Source organism: Nelumbo lutea, chromosome 5 (assembly GCF_056320005.1).
Source record: "Nelumbo lutea isolate HS-2025 chromosome 5, American lotus-T2T, whole genome shotgun sequence".
NCBI classification, from domain to species: domain Eukaryota; kingdom Viridiplantae; phylum Streptophyta; class Magnoliopsida; order Proteales; family Nelumbonaceae; genus Nelumbo; species Nelumbo lutea.
The window spans coordinates 46,544,523-46,558,733 of record NC_142688.1 but is presented as its reverse complement, the minus strand read 5'-3'; the positions used below and the strand labels follow the sequence as shown (position 1 = coordinate 46,558,733).

Here is a 14,211-nt window from a genome sequence, read left to right as displayed (position 1 = left end):
TTGTATCCTCGATTTGGAACACCTTGGATCAGATAACATCAAAATTTATTTTCTTATAGATTTTAATTTTTATTACAATAGTCGGTTCTTCCCAAAATGTCAGCAACACTAATGTTGCTCCAAATATGACTTTTTCAAATTGGTGCTATTACCTGTAATGTCAAATCCCGTTCGGGTAAGAGAAGGACTAGCAATGTTTGGACTATATTTGGGATTGAGGAAATCATTGAAAAGGGAAGAAGATAAATTTGCAAAAAAGTGCAAACACATGGCATCTCACATGAAAAGGGAGATGACAACTCAAACCAAATGCAAATTTCTAGTGGGGTATTTAGTAATTTCAAATATTCCCAAGAGAAAATGAGGCAAGAATTAGTAAAATACATGGTACATGTTGAGTAACCTTAGGTTATAAAAATTTTTGCAACATGTTGTTAATCCTCAATTTAGTAAAGTTAATTTCTAGGAATACAACTAGAAATGATGCTTTAAAAATTTTCAGGTATACAAACAAGATTTAATTTCAACTCTTTCTAATTTAGATTTTAAAATTTCTCTTACATCTGATATATGGATATCCAAATACTATTAATTATATTTATGTCACTACACATTTTATTGGTCAATATTGGAATTTGCAAAAAAAAAAAAGAATTTTAAGTTTTATTAAACTAGAATGGCCACATACTTGTACTACAATTTCAGCTAGTATTTTAAATACTTTATATGAATATAAAATTGAAAGTAAAGTTTTTTCTATTACTTTTGGCCATGCTAGCAATAATGAATCAGCAATAAATATGTTAAAAAATAATTAAAACCAATTTTTGATGGAAAATTATTTCACATTAGGTGTGCATGCCACATTAAATTTATCAATACATGATGCATTATAATTTATTTCACTCAATATAAATAAAGTTAGAAATTGTATTATGTATATTACAACTTTAGGAGTAAGAAACACAAGAATTTAAAAACTTATGTCACTAATATGGGAAAAAATATAAAAGATTTGTATTAAATTTATAGCATAGGGGGAATTCAACATATTCTATGTTAGAAAGTTGTTTATAATATAAAGATGTGTTAACAAATTTTTATAATGAAAAAAATGCCAAATGATTACATAACTGATGAAGATTGAGAGTTGCAATTTATATAAAAGATTTTTTACAACCTTTTTATGGTGCAATTAATTTATTTTCAGCAATTTATTATCCTACTTCATATGTATTAGTTAATCAATTATTTAAAATTAGTGACGTTTTTTCAAAATATAAAAATATTCCACAATTTTAATCAATTGTTGGAATTATGGAAATGAAATTAAAAAAATATTGGGAAAATATTTCTCCTTGATAGTGTTTAATTACAAATTTTGACCCTAGAATTAAAAAATTGGGTTTAGATGTTTTACTTGATCTTTATCATACAAATATCATAACTCAAATTGGAAAAAAAGGATTAAGTTAATACTTTATTATTTCAAATGTATGAAATGTACGATTCTTAAAGTTCAGTAGAATAAAAAAAAAAGTCAACAACCACACCATGTGAAAGTGGTAGTGGAAATAAAATTTGGTCAATAACAAGTAGAGAAAAGCAACAATCAACTACCACCTCTTCACCAAGTTCATCATTTAGTGAATTTCAATTTTATTTGCAATAATTAAATATGTTTGACTACCTCAGTTTAGAAGAAGTAGACAAAATTGATATTTTAGCATGGTGGAGAGAAAATGGGAAAAAATTGTCCAATTATTTCATCTATGGCACGTGATATACTAACCCTTTTGGTATCAACAATTGCATTAAAGTCTTGTTTTTCTATAGGTAATCAGGTTTTGGACAAGAAGATGGGCAACTTGACTGATCGCTCTTTGAGATGTGCATCTACTTGAAGGATTGGCTAAATGCAAAAGATAGGCTACAAGACAAAGGATGACATGACACCATAGTTGATAGTTCATCAGATGCAGATGATGGAGGTGGAATTTGAAAAAGTGTTCAAATCCAATATTTTTTTCACTTTGTAAACCTATCCAACTCAAACTTTTCAACACCTGTAACTGCACCCAATTCAACCTAACTTGACTCGTTCACCTAGAATCCACAAATCCTATATAGCCAAATCAATTTAAAATTAAACAACTCACTTAAGACCCACCATACCAAGCCAAACCCACTTAAAATTGACCTACTCACCTAGAACCCACAATTCTTAGCCTAACCAACTCAAGCATGACAAATTTAGCTAGAATCCACCACCCCTAATAAGCCAAATCAATTTAAAATTAACCAACTTTCCTAGAACTCTATATCCTTACTCCTTAGTCAAGCCTGTTCAAAATTGATTCACTTATCTAAAAGCCACCATCCTTATCCAAATCTGTTAAAAATTGGCCTATTCACATCTAATAGACAAATCAATTAAAATTTGAACTAATCACCTAGATTGCACCAGCCTTGTCTAAATTAATTCAAAAGTAGCTTAATTTACCTATATCCACTAGAAACCAATCCCAATCAACCCAAAATTCTCCTAGATTTACTAGAAATCAACTCAATCTAATTCATAAAAAATTTCAACTCAACTTGTACTAACTATAAAACCACTAGGAAACACTCCAACTAAACTTGAACCAGCCCAAAACGCATAGCCTAACCACCCCCTACACAAGTCCTAGATAGACAAACCAATTTAAAATTAACCAACTCACCTAAGAACCACCATAACAAGTTAAACGCAATCAAAGTTGACCTAATCGCCTAGAACCCACCATAGATCTTAGCCTAACCAATTCATCTAGAATCCACCACCCAATATCCCTAGACAAACATGCTCAAAATTGATTTACTTACCTTGAACCCACCACCCTTAGCCAAATAAGTTCTAAATTAACCAATTTACCTTATAATCTACATCGAATAAACCAACTTAAAATTAACTTAATTTATCTATACCCACTAGAAACCAATCCCAATCAATTCAAACCATCCAAAATTCTCCTAGATCCACTAGAAATCAACTTAACCAAACTCAAACCAACCTAACCCATCTAAACCCTTTCAATCCAACTCATTTGCACCAATTATAAACCAAACCAACTCTATACCCACTAGGAAACACTCCAACCAAACCTAGACTAACCAAAAACACCTAGCCTAACCAATTCAAACTTGAACCATTCATTTTTTACCTATGTCCACTAGCCTAACCAACTTAAACTTGGCTCATTCATCTAAAGCCCACCAACCTTACCTAGCCAAATCAATTTAATGATGGATGTGAAGATGGTCGATGCAAATGTGCATCTTGATTGTAAAAATAATGAATGATGGAGGTGATGATGGTTGATGGAAGTATGTATCATGAGGTGAGGATCATTTGTAGTTGGGTTGACGCGAACGAATATAGAAGTGCTCTTTCCTTTGCATGTGTCCATACCTTTCTATAAAAACCTAACCCAATCCAATATGATTTACCTATGCCTACTAGAAGTCCATCAAACTCAAACTTTTCAACACTTTTAACCTAACCCAATTTATATGTACTTTTTAGAAGCCAATCCAATTCATTTATTCTTCTTAGAACATAATCCAACCAAAACCTCTAAAGTCTACAATAACCAAAACAACCAAATTGTATCCCACTAGTACCAAATTCACAACTCACCTAGACCTACAAAAGCTAAACCCACCCAAGTTAATTAGGCCTACATATATCAAAGCTACCCAAACTTATCACAACTCAACCCAATCCAACTTAACCATACCTAATTGACCTATTCAAGACTATTAGAATTAAACCCAACCTACCTAAGCCCATTCAAAGCAAACCTAACCAACTTATAAACAAAATCTATGCAGTCCATCATCTCTAGCTTAACCAACTCAAACCTAACACATTCACTTATTATCCACCTCCATTAGCTTATGAAATTTACACTTGATTTATTCACCTAGAACCCACTAGCCTTAACTAGCCAAACCAATTCAAAATTAATCACCTCACCTAAGACCCAACCATCCCAAGCCAAACACACTCCAAATTGACCCACTCACCTAGATTCCACCATCCTTAGCTTAACCCAGTTAAACTTGACCAACTCAACTAGATTCTATCATCTTTAGAAAGCCAAACCAATTATAAATTAATAAACTTAACTAGAACCCAATATCCCTAACTAAACCTACTTAAAATTAATCCACTTACCTAAAACCTACCATCTTTAACGAAATTCTACAAAAAATTGACCTATTCATCTAATAACCTACTTCCAATAGATAATTAACTCAAATTTGAACTAATCATCTAAAACCCGCCACCCATGTTTAAATCAACTCAAAATTAGCTTAATTTACTTATAATCACTAAAGACTAATCCCAATTATTACAAACCAACCCAAATTCTCTTAGATTCACTACAATTCAACCTATCCAAACTCAAACAAAACTAACTCATCTGAATAGGTTGATTAAAATTAGGTTTAATTAGTTCAATTTGAATTGATCAAGATTGATTTCTTATGAAACTAGGTGTTTTAGATTGGTTTAAATTTTGTTGGAGTGTTTCCTAGAGGTTCTAGAGATGGTTTGGTTTAAAATTATTGCAAGGTTGTAAATATACATTATATTTTTTAAAATTGAATTTTAGTTTTTAATGCATCTCTACTATTCAATTATTATGTGTATATGAATTATTAAAATATGTCATATTTGAGAATAGGCTCATTTAGATCTTGTTGGGTTACAAGTATTATGCTAGCAAGGATGGTTGATGAGGCCATTTCAATTTTTAGTGGCGTTTATTAGTAAATGTCATCAAAACTTAATATAACCTTTTGGCAACAGTTATTAATAAAAGTTATTAAAAGTAATTTCTGTAACACTTTTCCAAATGTGACCATAAATATTAATGCGTCTCAAATTTATCCTTTTAGTGACATTAGGCAAACGTCACCAAAATTTATTTTTTCTGACACTTATGAAATGTGACTAAAAATATTTATTCAGTGATAGTTAAGAAATGTCAAAAAATAATTTTATTGGTGACATTTATAAATGTTGCCAAAAATAGGCGTTTGCTAAGTATTAACAAGAGAAATTTAAATGTTGCCATTGTATGAAGTATGTGACTTTTGTAGAAGGTTTAGTGACATTTGCAAAATGTCGCGAAATCTAACATAATCGTCGCGAAAACTTTTAACGACATTCACAATCATGACGATGATGCAAACATCACAAAAACCTTTTGGCGATGCTTCCCTAGCTTTCGGTGACGTTTATGAAATGCCACGAAAAGCCTTTTTTCCTGTAGTGTGGCACTTGTAGGAATATAATTACTTTTGAAACCGGAGTTGTTAAGCCTCGACATAGGACTACTTTCTAGGTGTCTAGCATCGGAGGCGGAGTTGCCGCGTTTGGCGATCAATGTGAGCCTTGTGGACAAAGAGACAATGTCGATGGGAGAGGCATCGGACTAAAAGACGAAAAATGTTATACGAAGTAGAGTTGGGCGGGTTGAAGTTAAGTGTTAGGTGCTAGTGCTGGTTTTGAGCCAAAGGAGTGGAGTTGAGCCGTGGTGCAAACAAAGTGTTTTGTAGGGGTGTTCACATTAAATGTCAAACCGACCAAATTGACCAAACTGGCCCGACCCAACCCGAGTTGGTTGGTTTTTTAAAACCATCAGTCGATTTCGGTTTGTATGAGAAAATAAATCGATAACTCGATTTGGTTCTAAACCGAACCGGTCCTATATGTTTAAGTGTTTAAGTAATTATTAATTAGTCCATACCCTATATGTTAAAGGTTGATATATTTTATTTGTGTTTGTTTGAACTTTGAAAAAAAATTGGTTATTTATGATAAAAACTAAAAATGTAAAACCAGTACAAATATAAGACAATGGTACAATATTTAATTCAGTTTTGAATAAAAAACTAATCAATTCAAATATATATTTTGATTTTGAATAAAAACTAAAAATAAATAAACTTAAATATAAATAGATATTTTAGTTTAAAATATATACATACATACACACACACACAAACACACACACACACACACACACACACACACACACACACATATATATATATATATATATATATATATATATATATATATATATATATATATATATATAAACTGACTAAATCGACTAGGTCAGGTCGGTTGAAGAAAATGACTCAAACCAACCTAACTCAACCCATGAACACCCTTAGTGCTTTGGTGACCTCACTCACTGTGACCGAATAGTTGAACTCCTCCACAAAACCATTTTGGTGAACCACTCTTATTCCATCAAAGGAAGACGATGATTTGCAAGATAAACAACCACCACAATAGAAGACTGACCAAGACAAGCCGAAACAGATCAACCAGGGGTATGATTCATAAAGACCTTGGGGTATGATTCTGAAATAGATCAACTAGGGATTGGGAAGGAACGAAAAAACTGCTACCACTGATGAAGTGAAAAGGGTTGTGTTCTTTGGAGGAATCCACAACGAGATTATTGTGATGAATTGACGCCATTAGCAACAGACACAACTAAGAGTAAGAGGGGGAGAGTTGAGATAGAGAAGGGAGGAAGGAAAGTGCAAAAACCTGCCTCGGGAATGGATCACTGGCTTGCTCATTGCTGCCATTTTCGTTGGACAATACACCAGCTCCACTACCTCCACCTAGACCGGAGTCTATCTATTTATACACCAAAAGTACTAGATCTCAACCTTGTTGGATTAAAAAAAAAAGTCATAAAATAAAGTGGCATTTGATAAATCTGAAAATTCAAATATGGAAAGTTAAAAAGATATTAAATGTGTTTGAAATCTGAAAAGAGGTATAGTTGCTTTTCTACTTTTTAGAAGATTTGAATCCATGAGTTTATTTGTGTTGGATCAACCTTTTACCATCTGAAATTTATTGATTTTACTATTTTACCCCTAAAATATACAATTTGAAAATGTTGAATTCAATTTACATTTTCTCATAAAAAATAATTTTAAACCTTAAAATAATATTGAAACAATATAAATAATAAATAATAAATTACTAATTACTAATTAATAAATGAAACAATTAAAATAAAAAAAAATAATGATTATAAAAATATTAAAATAATTAATAATTTACACAAATAAAAATTAAAATACTTTTTAAAAATTAATGAAAATAATTAATAATTAATAATTAATAAATAACACAAGTAAATTTAATAAAAAATATTTGATAATTAATAATTAATAAAAACATTATTATTATTCACCAAAGTACCGAACCACCACTGCTGCTTGTTGTAGCAGCGGTGGCGGTGGTGGGAAGACAGGGGAGGGAGGGAGAGAGAGGGAGAGAGGGAGAGAGAGAAGACAGGGAGAGATAGGGAGAGCCACCCCTGGGGAGAGAGAGAAGACAACGGTGGTGGCAGTGGTGGGAATATAGGGGAGAGAGAAAGAGAGAGAGAGGGAGCGTGCGAGCGAACGAGAGAAGACAGGGAAGGAGAGAGAGAGAGAGAGAGAGCGAGAGAAGACGGACGGGAGGGGAGAGAGCCGCCGCTACAACTTGCAGCGGTGGTGGAGGGAATACAAGGGGCGAAGAGAGAGAGTAAGAGCGAGAGAGAGAGAGGGAGAGCAAGAGCGAGAGAAGACATGGGGAGAGAAAGCCACTGCAGCGGCGGTGGTAGGAATACAGGGGGCGAAGAGAGAGAGAGAGAGAGAGAGAGAGAGAGAGAGAGAGAGAGAGAAGATAGGGGGAGAGAGCTGCCGCTGCAAGTTGCAGCGGCGGTGGCGGGAATATAGGGTGAAGAGCGAGCGAGAGAGAGAGAGAGAGAGAGAGAGAGAGAGAGAGAGAGAAGACAAGGGGAGAGAGAGAACCACTGCTGCAAGTTGCAGCGGTAGGAAGACAGGGCGGAGAGAGAGAGAGGTTGAATGTTTTGGTTTTCTGGGTTTGGAGTATCAAGGGTAATTTGGGTCATCTACAAAAAATTGTAAGGATATTTTTGACATTGGGCCGGCTTTGAAACACATCTTAACGCATTAAGAGCCGACCCAAGGTCTGTGATTTTCAGATCTGAAAATTAGTTTATGACCTAATTTAAGAAGTACAACCAAACAAGGGGTGAGGTCTGAAAAGTAGCATTTTCAGATTCGGACTTCTAAAAAGTGCAATCAAATGGCACCTAAATTAGAAGAGAATAATTTGGGCATTTAGAGAATTTTAAACAATCAAATGAGAAAGTTTTTCGAAATCAACTGATGGAACGTTAACCGAGAGGGGTCTTTGTCTAATGGCCAAAGTTTAGGGGGTCTTTGTTGCAAATTAAAATTCAGGGGGTATCTATCACTGACCCATGGTACAGGACCATGTAATTACCTAAAATAATGCAAAATAATAATAAACCAATAAAAATTAATAAAGAAAATTTTCAAAAAATAAAAAATAAAAAATACCATTAAAATACCAAAAGAATAACAATTTAAACTGTGATTGGATAAACTAGACATAACCCAAACAATAATACTACTTAAGTGGGAACCACTTAATTGAAAATGTTATAGAACTCGATCCATCATCAGTTTTACTTATAAATAAAGCGCGTGCTTCAAAACTGTTCACACTGTTTTTTGCAAACAGCCAAAGCAATTCTCATAATCAAACCCACGGAATCAAAAGACTCCCCATGGTATGTGGCGGATGTCTAGTAAGCTCATGTGCACCTGTCTTTGTCTAACAGCCAAAGTTCAGGGGGTCTTGTTGCAAATTAAAGTTAAGAGGTATCTGTCACTGACCCCATGGTACAGGAGGTCCGTGTAATTACCTAAAATAATACAAAATAATAATAAATCAATAAAAAATAATAAAGATTTTTTTCAAAAAAAAAAAATTAACATTAAAATACCAAATATATATATAGTGATTGAATAAACCAGACATAACCCAAGAAACAATAATACTTAGTGGGAACCACTTAATTGAAAATGTTATAGAGCTCGATCCATCATCAATCTTACTTATAAATAAAGCCCGTGCTTCAAAACTGTCCACCCTGTTTTTTGCAAACAACCAAAGCAATTCTCAGAATCAAACCCACGGAACCAAAATACTCCCCATGGTATGTGGCGTATGTCTAGTAAGCTCATGTGCACCTGTCTCCACCTCTCATTCTCCTACAACGTTTATTATGTAATACCACAAAATAAGGCCATTAAATTGAACTTAGGACAAATTGGTTGGCATTTGCTGCTTTAATCTTTAAAGTTACTTTAATTCAATACCATTGGAACGAGATGCCAAAAGAACAGCCTTCAAAAATTAGCTTTGTTCCCCTAAGGTGGATTAAACTCTCTCTCTCTCTGTGAAAAAGATGTCTTTTGGTACAACGTACTTAGTAGAAATATCAAATGTATAACTTTAATAAAAAATAAAAAAGAATGATGAATAATTACCATAAATTTCCATCCATTAGAGAACCTTCTTTTCTTGTAGCTTGTAAAGCAAACTATGGTTATGGATGGAAAACAACTCAAAGAGGAATAAACCACATTGGTATAATAGACCCTTTTGACTCAAAACAAAAAAAAAATAATAATAATAATGATCTTATATGTACATTACTTTTCAAAACATAATCCACAGATTAATCATCGCCGTTAGCGCGATTACGGCCCACCATTTTCGAGTGAACGAATTTAAGCTGTCTGATCCACTGCAAACCAGTTTATTGTTGTGGTAGGTGCACACAGTTCGCTTCCTGCAACAAGAGCAAAGGAAATAATTTTTTTTTTCTGAGAAGCCAAAGGGAATAAGTAATTTATAGTGATGGTGGGCGATGATCTCTTACAAGGAATAGAGGTTGTCTTCCATTTGTTTTAGTGGTTTTTGAGGGAATTCAAAGAAAAAAAAATGGCAAAACAGTATTTGTATAACCAACCCCTATAGTGAGATGATGAAGAATGGTAATAATGCCTCATGTCAGCCATGCACCTGAAATGAGAGGTTGGAATGGTTGCGGGGGCATATACACTTGATGGCTCACATAGAGCATTATAATTGATAAACAGCCCCTAGCACATCCATTTTGTACAACTAATCTGGACCTCATTTCAAAAATCACTAGTGCTGTTAATGAGACTGACCAGACTGACAACTTGACCCAATTTAATCCGAGTTGGCCAATTTTCAACTATTTTCAAATGGTTTTGGTTTATGCATTATGCTAAACCAAGAAGTCGGGTTGGTTTTGATTTGGTCATGTGTGGATTAACCAAAATTGACCAGATTCAATTATATATATATGTCTACGTGTGTTAATATTTTATATTTTAAATTTAAAAATTTTAATATGGGAAAGTGGAAAAACACTTTTCTATAATCGTATATAAAATGGTTTTCATAATATTAGGGGTGAGCACTGTTTAGTTAAAATCGAATAACCAAATAAAAAATTTTGGTTTTGTAAAAGTTCAGTTTCGGTTTCAGTTTTAGGTTTGGAAATCCAGTTAACCAAAGAAAACTGAATTGACTGAAATTTATTATTTATACATAATATATACTAATATATCTTATCTATAATTATACTATGCTATTTTATATTATATATTAATATATATACAATAATATCTATCTATCTCTCTCTCTCTATATATACATACATTGATCAGTCAAACTCTTCCCATACCATATCTTTTCCGCATCATAGGTTTTCCCTAATATATATTAATCTATTAATAAATTTCGGTTTTAACCAAAAACCAAACCAAAAATTTGGTTTCGATTATTTTGGTTTTTCATTAATTTGGTTTTGTTTTTTCATTTAAAACTTCGGTTTTAAAAGTTTCAGTTTAGCTTTTAACCGAATAAACTAATTGCTCATTGAGATCACATCTCTGCCCCACAAGGAGCCGCCCCATAGCACATCCCTGCCATCTATTGGGAATATCTCCCGATGATGACATCATCAGGACTGGTATTATCATTGGGAGATGTTCCCAATACACGACAGGGATGTGCTGTGGGGCGTTGTGGGGTGGAGATGTGTATCCTTGCTCACCCCTACATAGTACCATTTGATATATGATTTTTACCTAGTCAAAACATAGTGAAAACTACTTCTAGGCTGTTTTTTGAACCCTCTGACCAAACCGATAAATTGACCCCAACTAATTCTTTACAGTTGGGTCACTTTTCACTAAAGGTTGGTTGGTTTCGGGTGGCCAACTTCCCAACCTAACCTAGTTTGATTGTCCAAACAACCTACAACTGAATTAACCCAACCCATGAATACCCCTAAAAGGCACTTAAAACTAGTTTTGGAATGATGATTGATGTATTGAGATAATTTGTCAGGGTAGGTGCCTGAACATTGCCATCAGACATCACTTTGGATCTGGTACTCACAATCTATTCCCACATCCATCGAAATCGAGATTTGCTTCTCACAGAATGCACCTCACAGCTCCACCTCACCGTGTATGTGAACATCTATCTCCCCATGAATAACAACACAAGCTCACAAAATATGAGAGGAGGGGAGAGAACTCTGTGAGGGGCAGATCCAAACTCCATCCATCCTCACAATGATTGGGAAAATATTCTCAATGCATGAATCGGGATTTGCTCCTTATAAAGCGCATCTCACATGGACCTCACAGCCCCATTCCACCATGTATTAGGATTTAGGAACACCTCTTCATAAGTAACAACACAAAAGACGAGAGAATGTTCCCAATACACGATAGGATGGGGCTGAGGTCAGTGTGAGGTGTGCTCAGTGAAGAGCAGATCCAGACTCGCGCCTTTTAGTGTCTTGTGGGTATGGATGTGAAAACAGTTTGTGGAGAAGAGATCCGAGCTCGAGAGACATGGCTGCATATCAAACCACAAAGGCCAACCCCAGCTAATATACTTTGATGGAGAGATGGGGTCTAGGCATGTAGCTCAGCTTAGGCTTTTCAACCTGACCTTAGGCTTGGCTTGACTCTTCTGGTTTGACATATTTTGAAAATTTCAAACCACGGAAGCCCAAATTTGCAAAACATTGAAAAAACAAGAAAATGACTATCAATCCAATCTCATTTAGCATCAAACACTGGCTCATGAAGGTTAATGATTCAACTTCCAAGTGAAAAATCAGTGCAAAATAGTACCTGGATGAACAGAATGAAACAATGTAGTCTGTCCCAGAGCAAGTGAAAATGCTGGTTGGGTCATCATATGCATAACTGTATGCTGCAGGGCATGCTTCCTTGAACCTCTTGGAGTAATATGTAGGCTGGCAGGTCACAGGGTTCCCATAAACACCCTTACAGCAGTACTCATCTGTGCCAAACACATCACATGCACTTCGGCAGGCAACGATCTTCCCATCAGATTTAACGGCGAGTTCGGCCGGGCAATTAGGCCTCAAGTCGCCATCGCAACCGGCGACGCTACAGTTACCATGACCGTTAACCGGCGTAATGACGACCGGAATGTTGAATCCGTCGACGAGACTAACATCATAAAAATCAGGTGATGCAAGTGTAAACTCGGCAAGTGAGGTAGGGGGTTCGCCTGAGGCTGAGCATTTGAGGGTATTGCCACAGCGACCAGTCAGGCAGCTGCCATTACCATTTTTATCAAAGTTGCAACCGGTTCGGCCCCATATTCGACCGGACCAACCAACCGGGGCAGTGAAGATCATTGACTGACCCGGTTTTAATACAAAACCGCCCCCATTAAAGTTATCACCCGGTGTAATCCCAGGCCAAATTGTTTCTTTGCAGTAGTTGACTATGGTGAAAACTCTTGCTGATTCTGATAGCTTTGCACCTAACCACGAAAATCAGTTGAAATAGAAATTAGTATATATGAGCGCAGGGCTGAGTTTGTTCATGAACCCAGGAAAAAGATTTGAAGAATCAGTAAGTTCAAGAAACAAATTTCATTAAAATAACAGAAACTATTTAAATATAATTGAATCTTTTCCTATCTAAGAAAGAGAAACACCTCCATTACTGCATGAATTTGAAGAAAGCAGCTGACCCAGAAGCCAAAAATAATTAAATGGACAAATCGAATCATGAAGGACCAGAGATTCAAGAGAGAAATAACGGTAGATGTTACCTGATGTAATCACTGTTAAGACTAACAAGACTGTGAGAAGGTCTCTCAGATGTGGAGCCATCTCTCCTCTCTATCTCTGGCTGCTCTTTGCTTGAAGCGGTACTGATAGAGCTCGGAAGAGTCCAAAGATAAAATAGAAGAAAAGAAAGAAGAATACGTACGTGTGGGGGAGAGAACCAAAGGTCCTGACCGTCCAAAAAGGCTTCCTTGCTTGTCTGAACAGACGATTCCTTCCCTTTCCATTTCCAGTGGTTTCCTTTTCTTCCATTCTTCCTTCTCTAGAGACTTTGTCAATTTTAAAATGGACCCATGTGATGCTTCCACATGTAAATTCAATCAATCAACTTGTCACACAGAAGGGCCTCTAGGCATCTATTAAAAGTATGAGCTTAAGAAATGTCATTGGCCTATAGCACCAGATGTACCAAATGCATTCTCTGATTCTGTCTCTGAGTTTGAGCCAAGATCAGAATCAAACCCAACTTCGATCACTTAAAGAGACTCCAAGATTCCTCGGCGCTTCTCTACGCCAAGTATGCAGAAACAGAACCTGGGGGCTGAATCCTTTGAGAATTGACTTCTCAACCATTAAGAGTTTTAAAAACAAATTATTACTGTGGTTCAAACATAGACTTAGCAAAAGAACTTTCATCTCTGATGTTTTTTTGGCTACGTAATTCTCTACTTTCTGTTATCGTTGGGCCACTGTGTTAAAGGCAGAAAAGGATTGGTTGCACCCTTTATGCTGATGCGTCTGTGTTTGAACCATTAAGCAGAAATAAGTAATCGGATTATTGGTGATTAAGCTTTATTCAGTGATAATCTCAGCTCAAAGAGTCACAAATGGATTTGGTTACTTCTTTCGTACTACTCTTCTGGGTTACTATATATTATTAGGATTCCTATGTGCACAGTGTTTGGTGGGAGGCATCATTGGATGGTTTGGGCTTTCGTTTAACCCCATTAGAGATAACGGAAAGCTGCTTCTCAACTTTATTCCTTCCCCTCTCAGCTTCTGTGAAATATATTAGATGATAAAAGAATGGCTCAAAAGCTTGTGATATTCATGTAATGGCCAGTCACTTTTTAGGGATTCT

The 14,211-nt window shown here is 35.2% G+C and overlaps 1 protein-coding gene across 1 annotated transcript; it reads right to left on the bottom strand.

Annotated features, from left to right (window-relative positions):
- Positions 1–9,452: 9,452 nt before the first annotated feature.
- On the bottom strand, positions 9,453–13,364 carry LOC148852156 (Pathogenesis-related thaumatin superfamily protein). Its single transcript, XM_088942472.1, has 3 exons — positions 13,115–13,364; positions 12,157–12,820; positions 9,453–9,761 (listed from the first exon to the last, which is right to left on the bottom strand). Exons 1-3 carry the CDS (start codon positions 13,173–13,175, stop codon positions 9,629–9,631), a joined length of 858 nt encoding a protein of 285 aa, XP_088798598.1. The 5' UTR covers positions 13,176–13,364; the 3' UTR covers positions 9,453–9,628.
- Between the last annotated feature and the right edge of the window lie 847 nt (positions 13,365–14,211).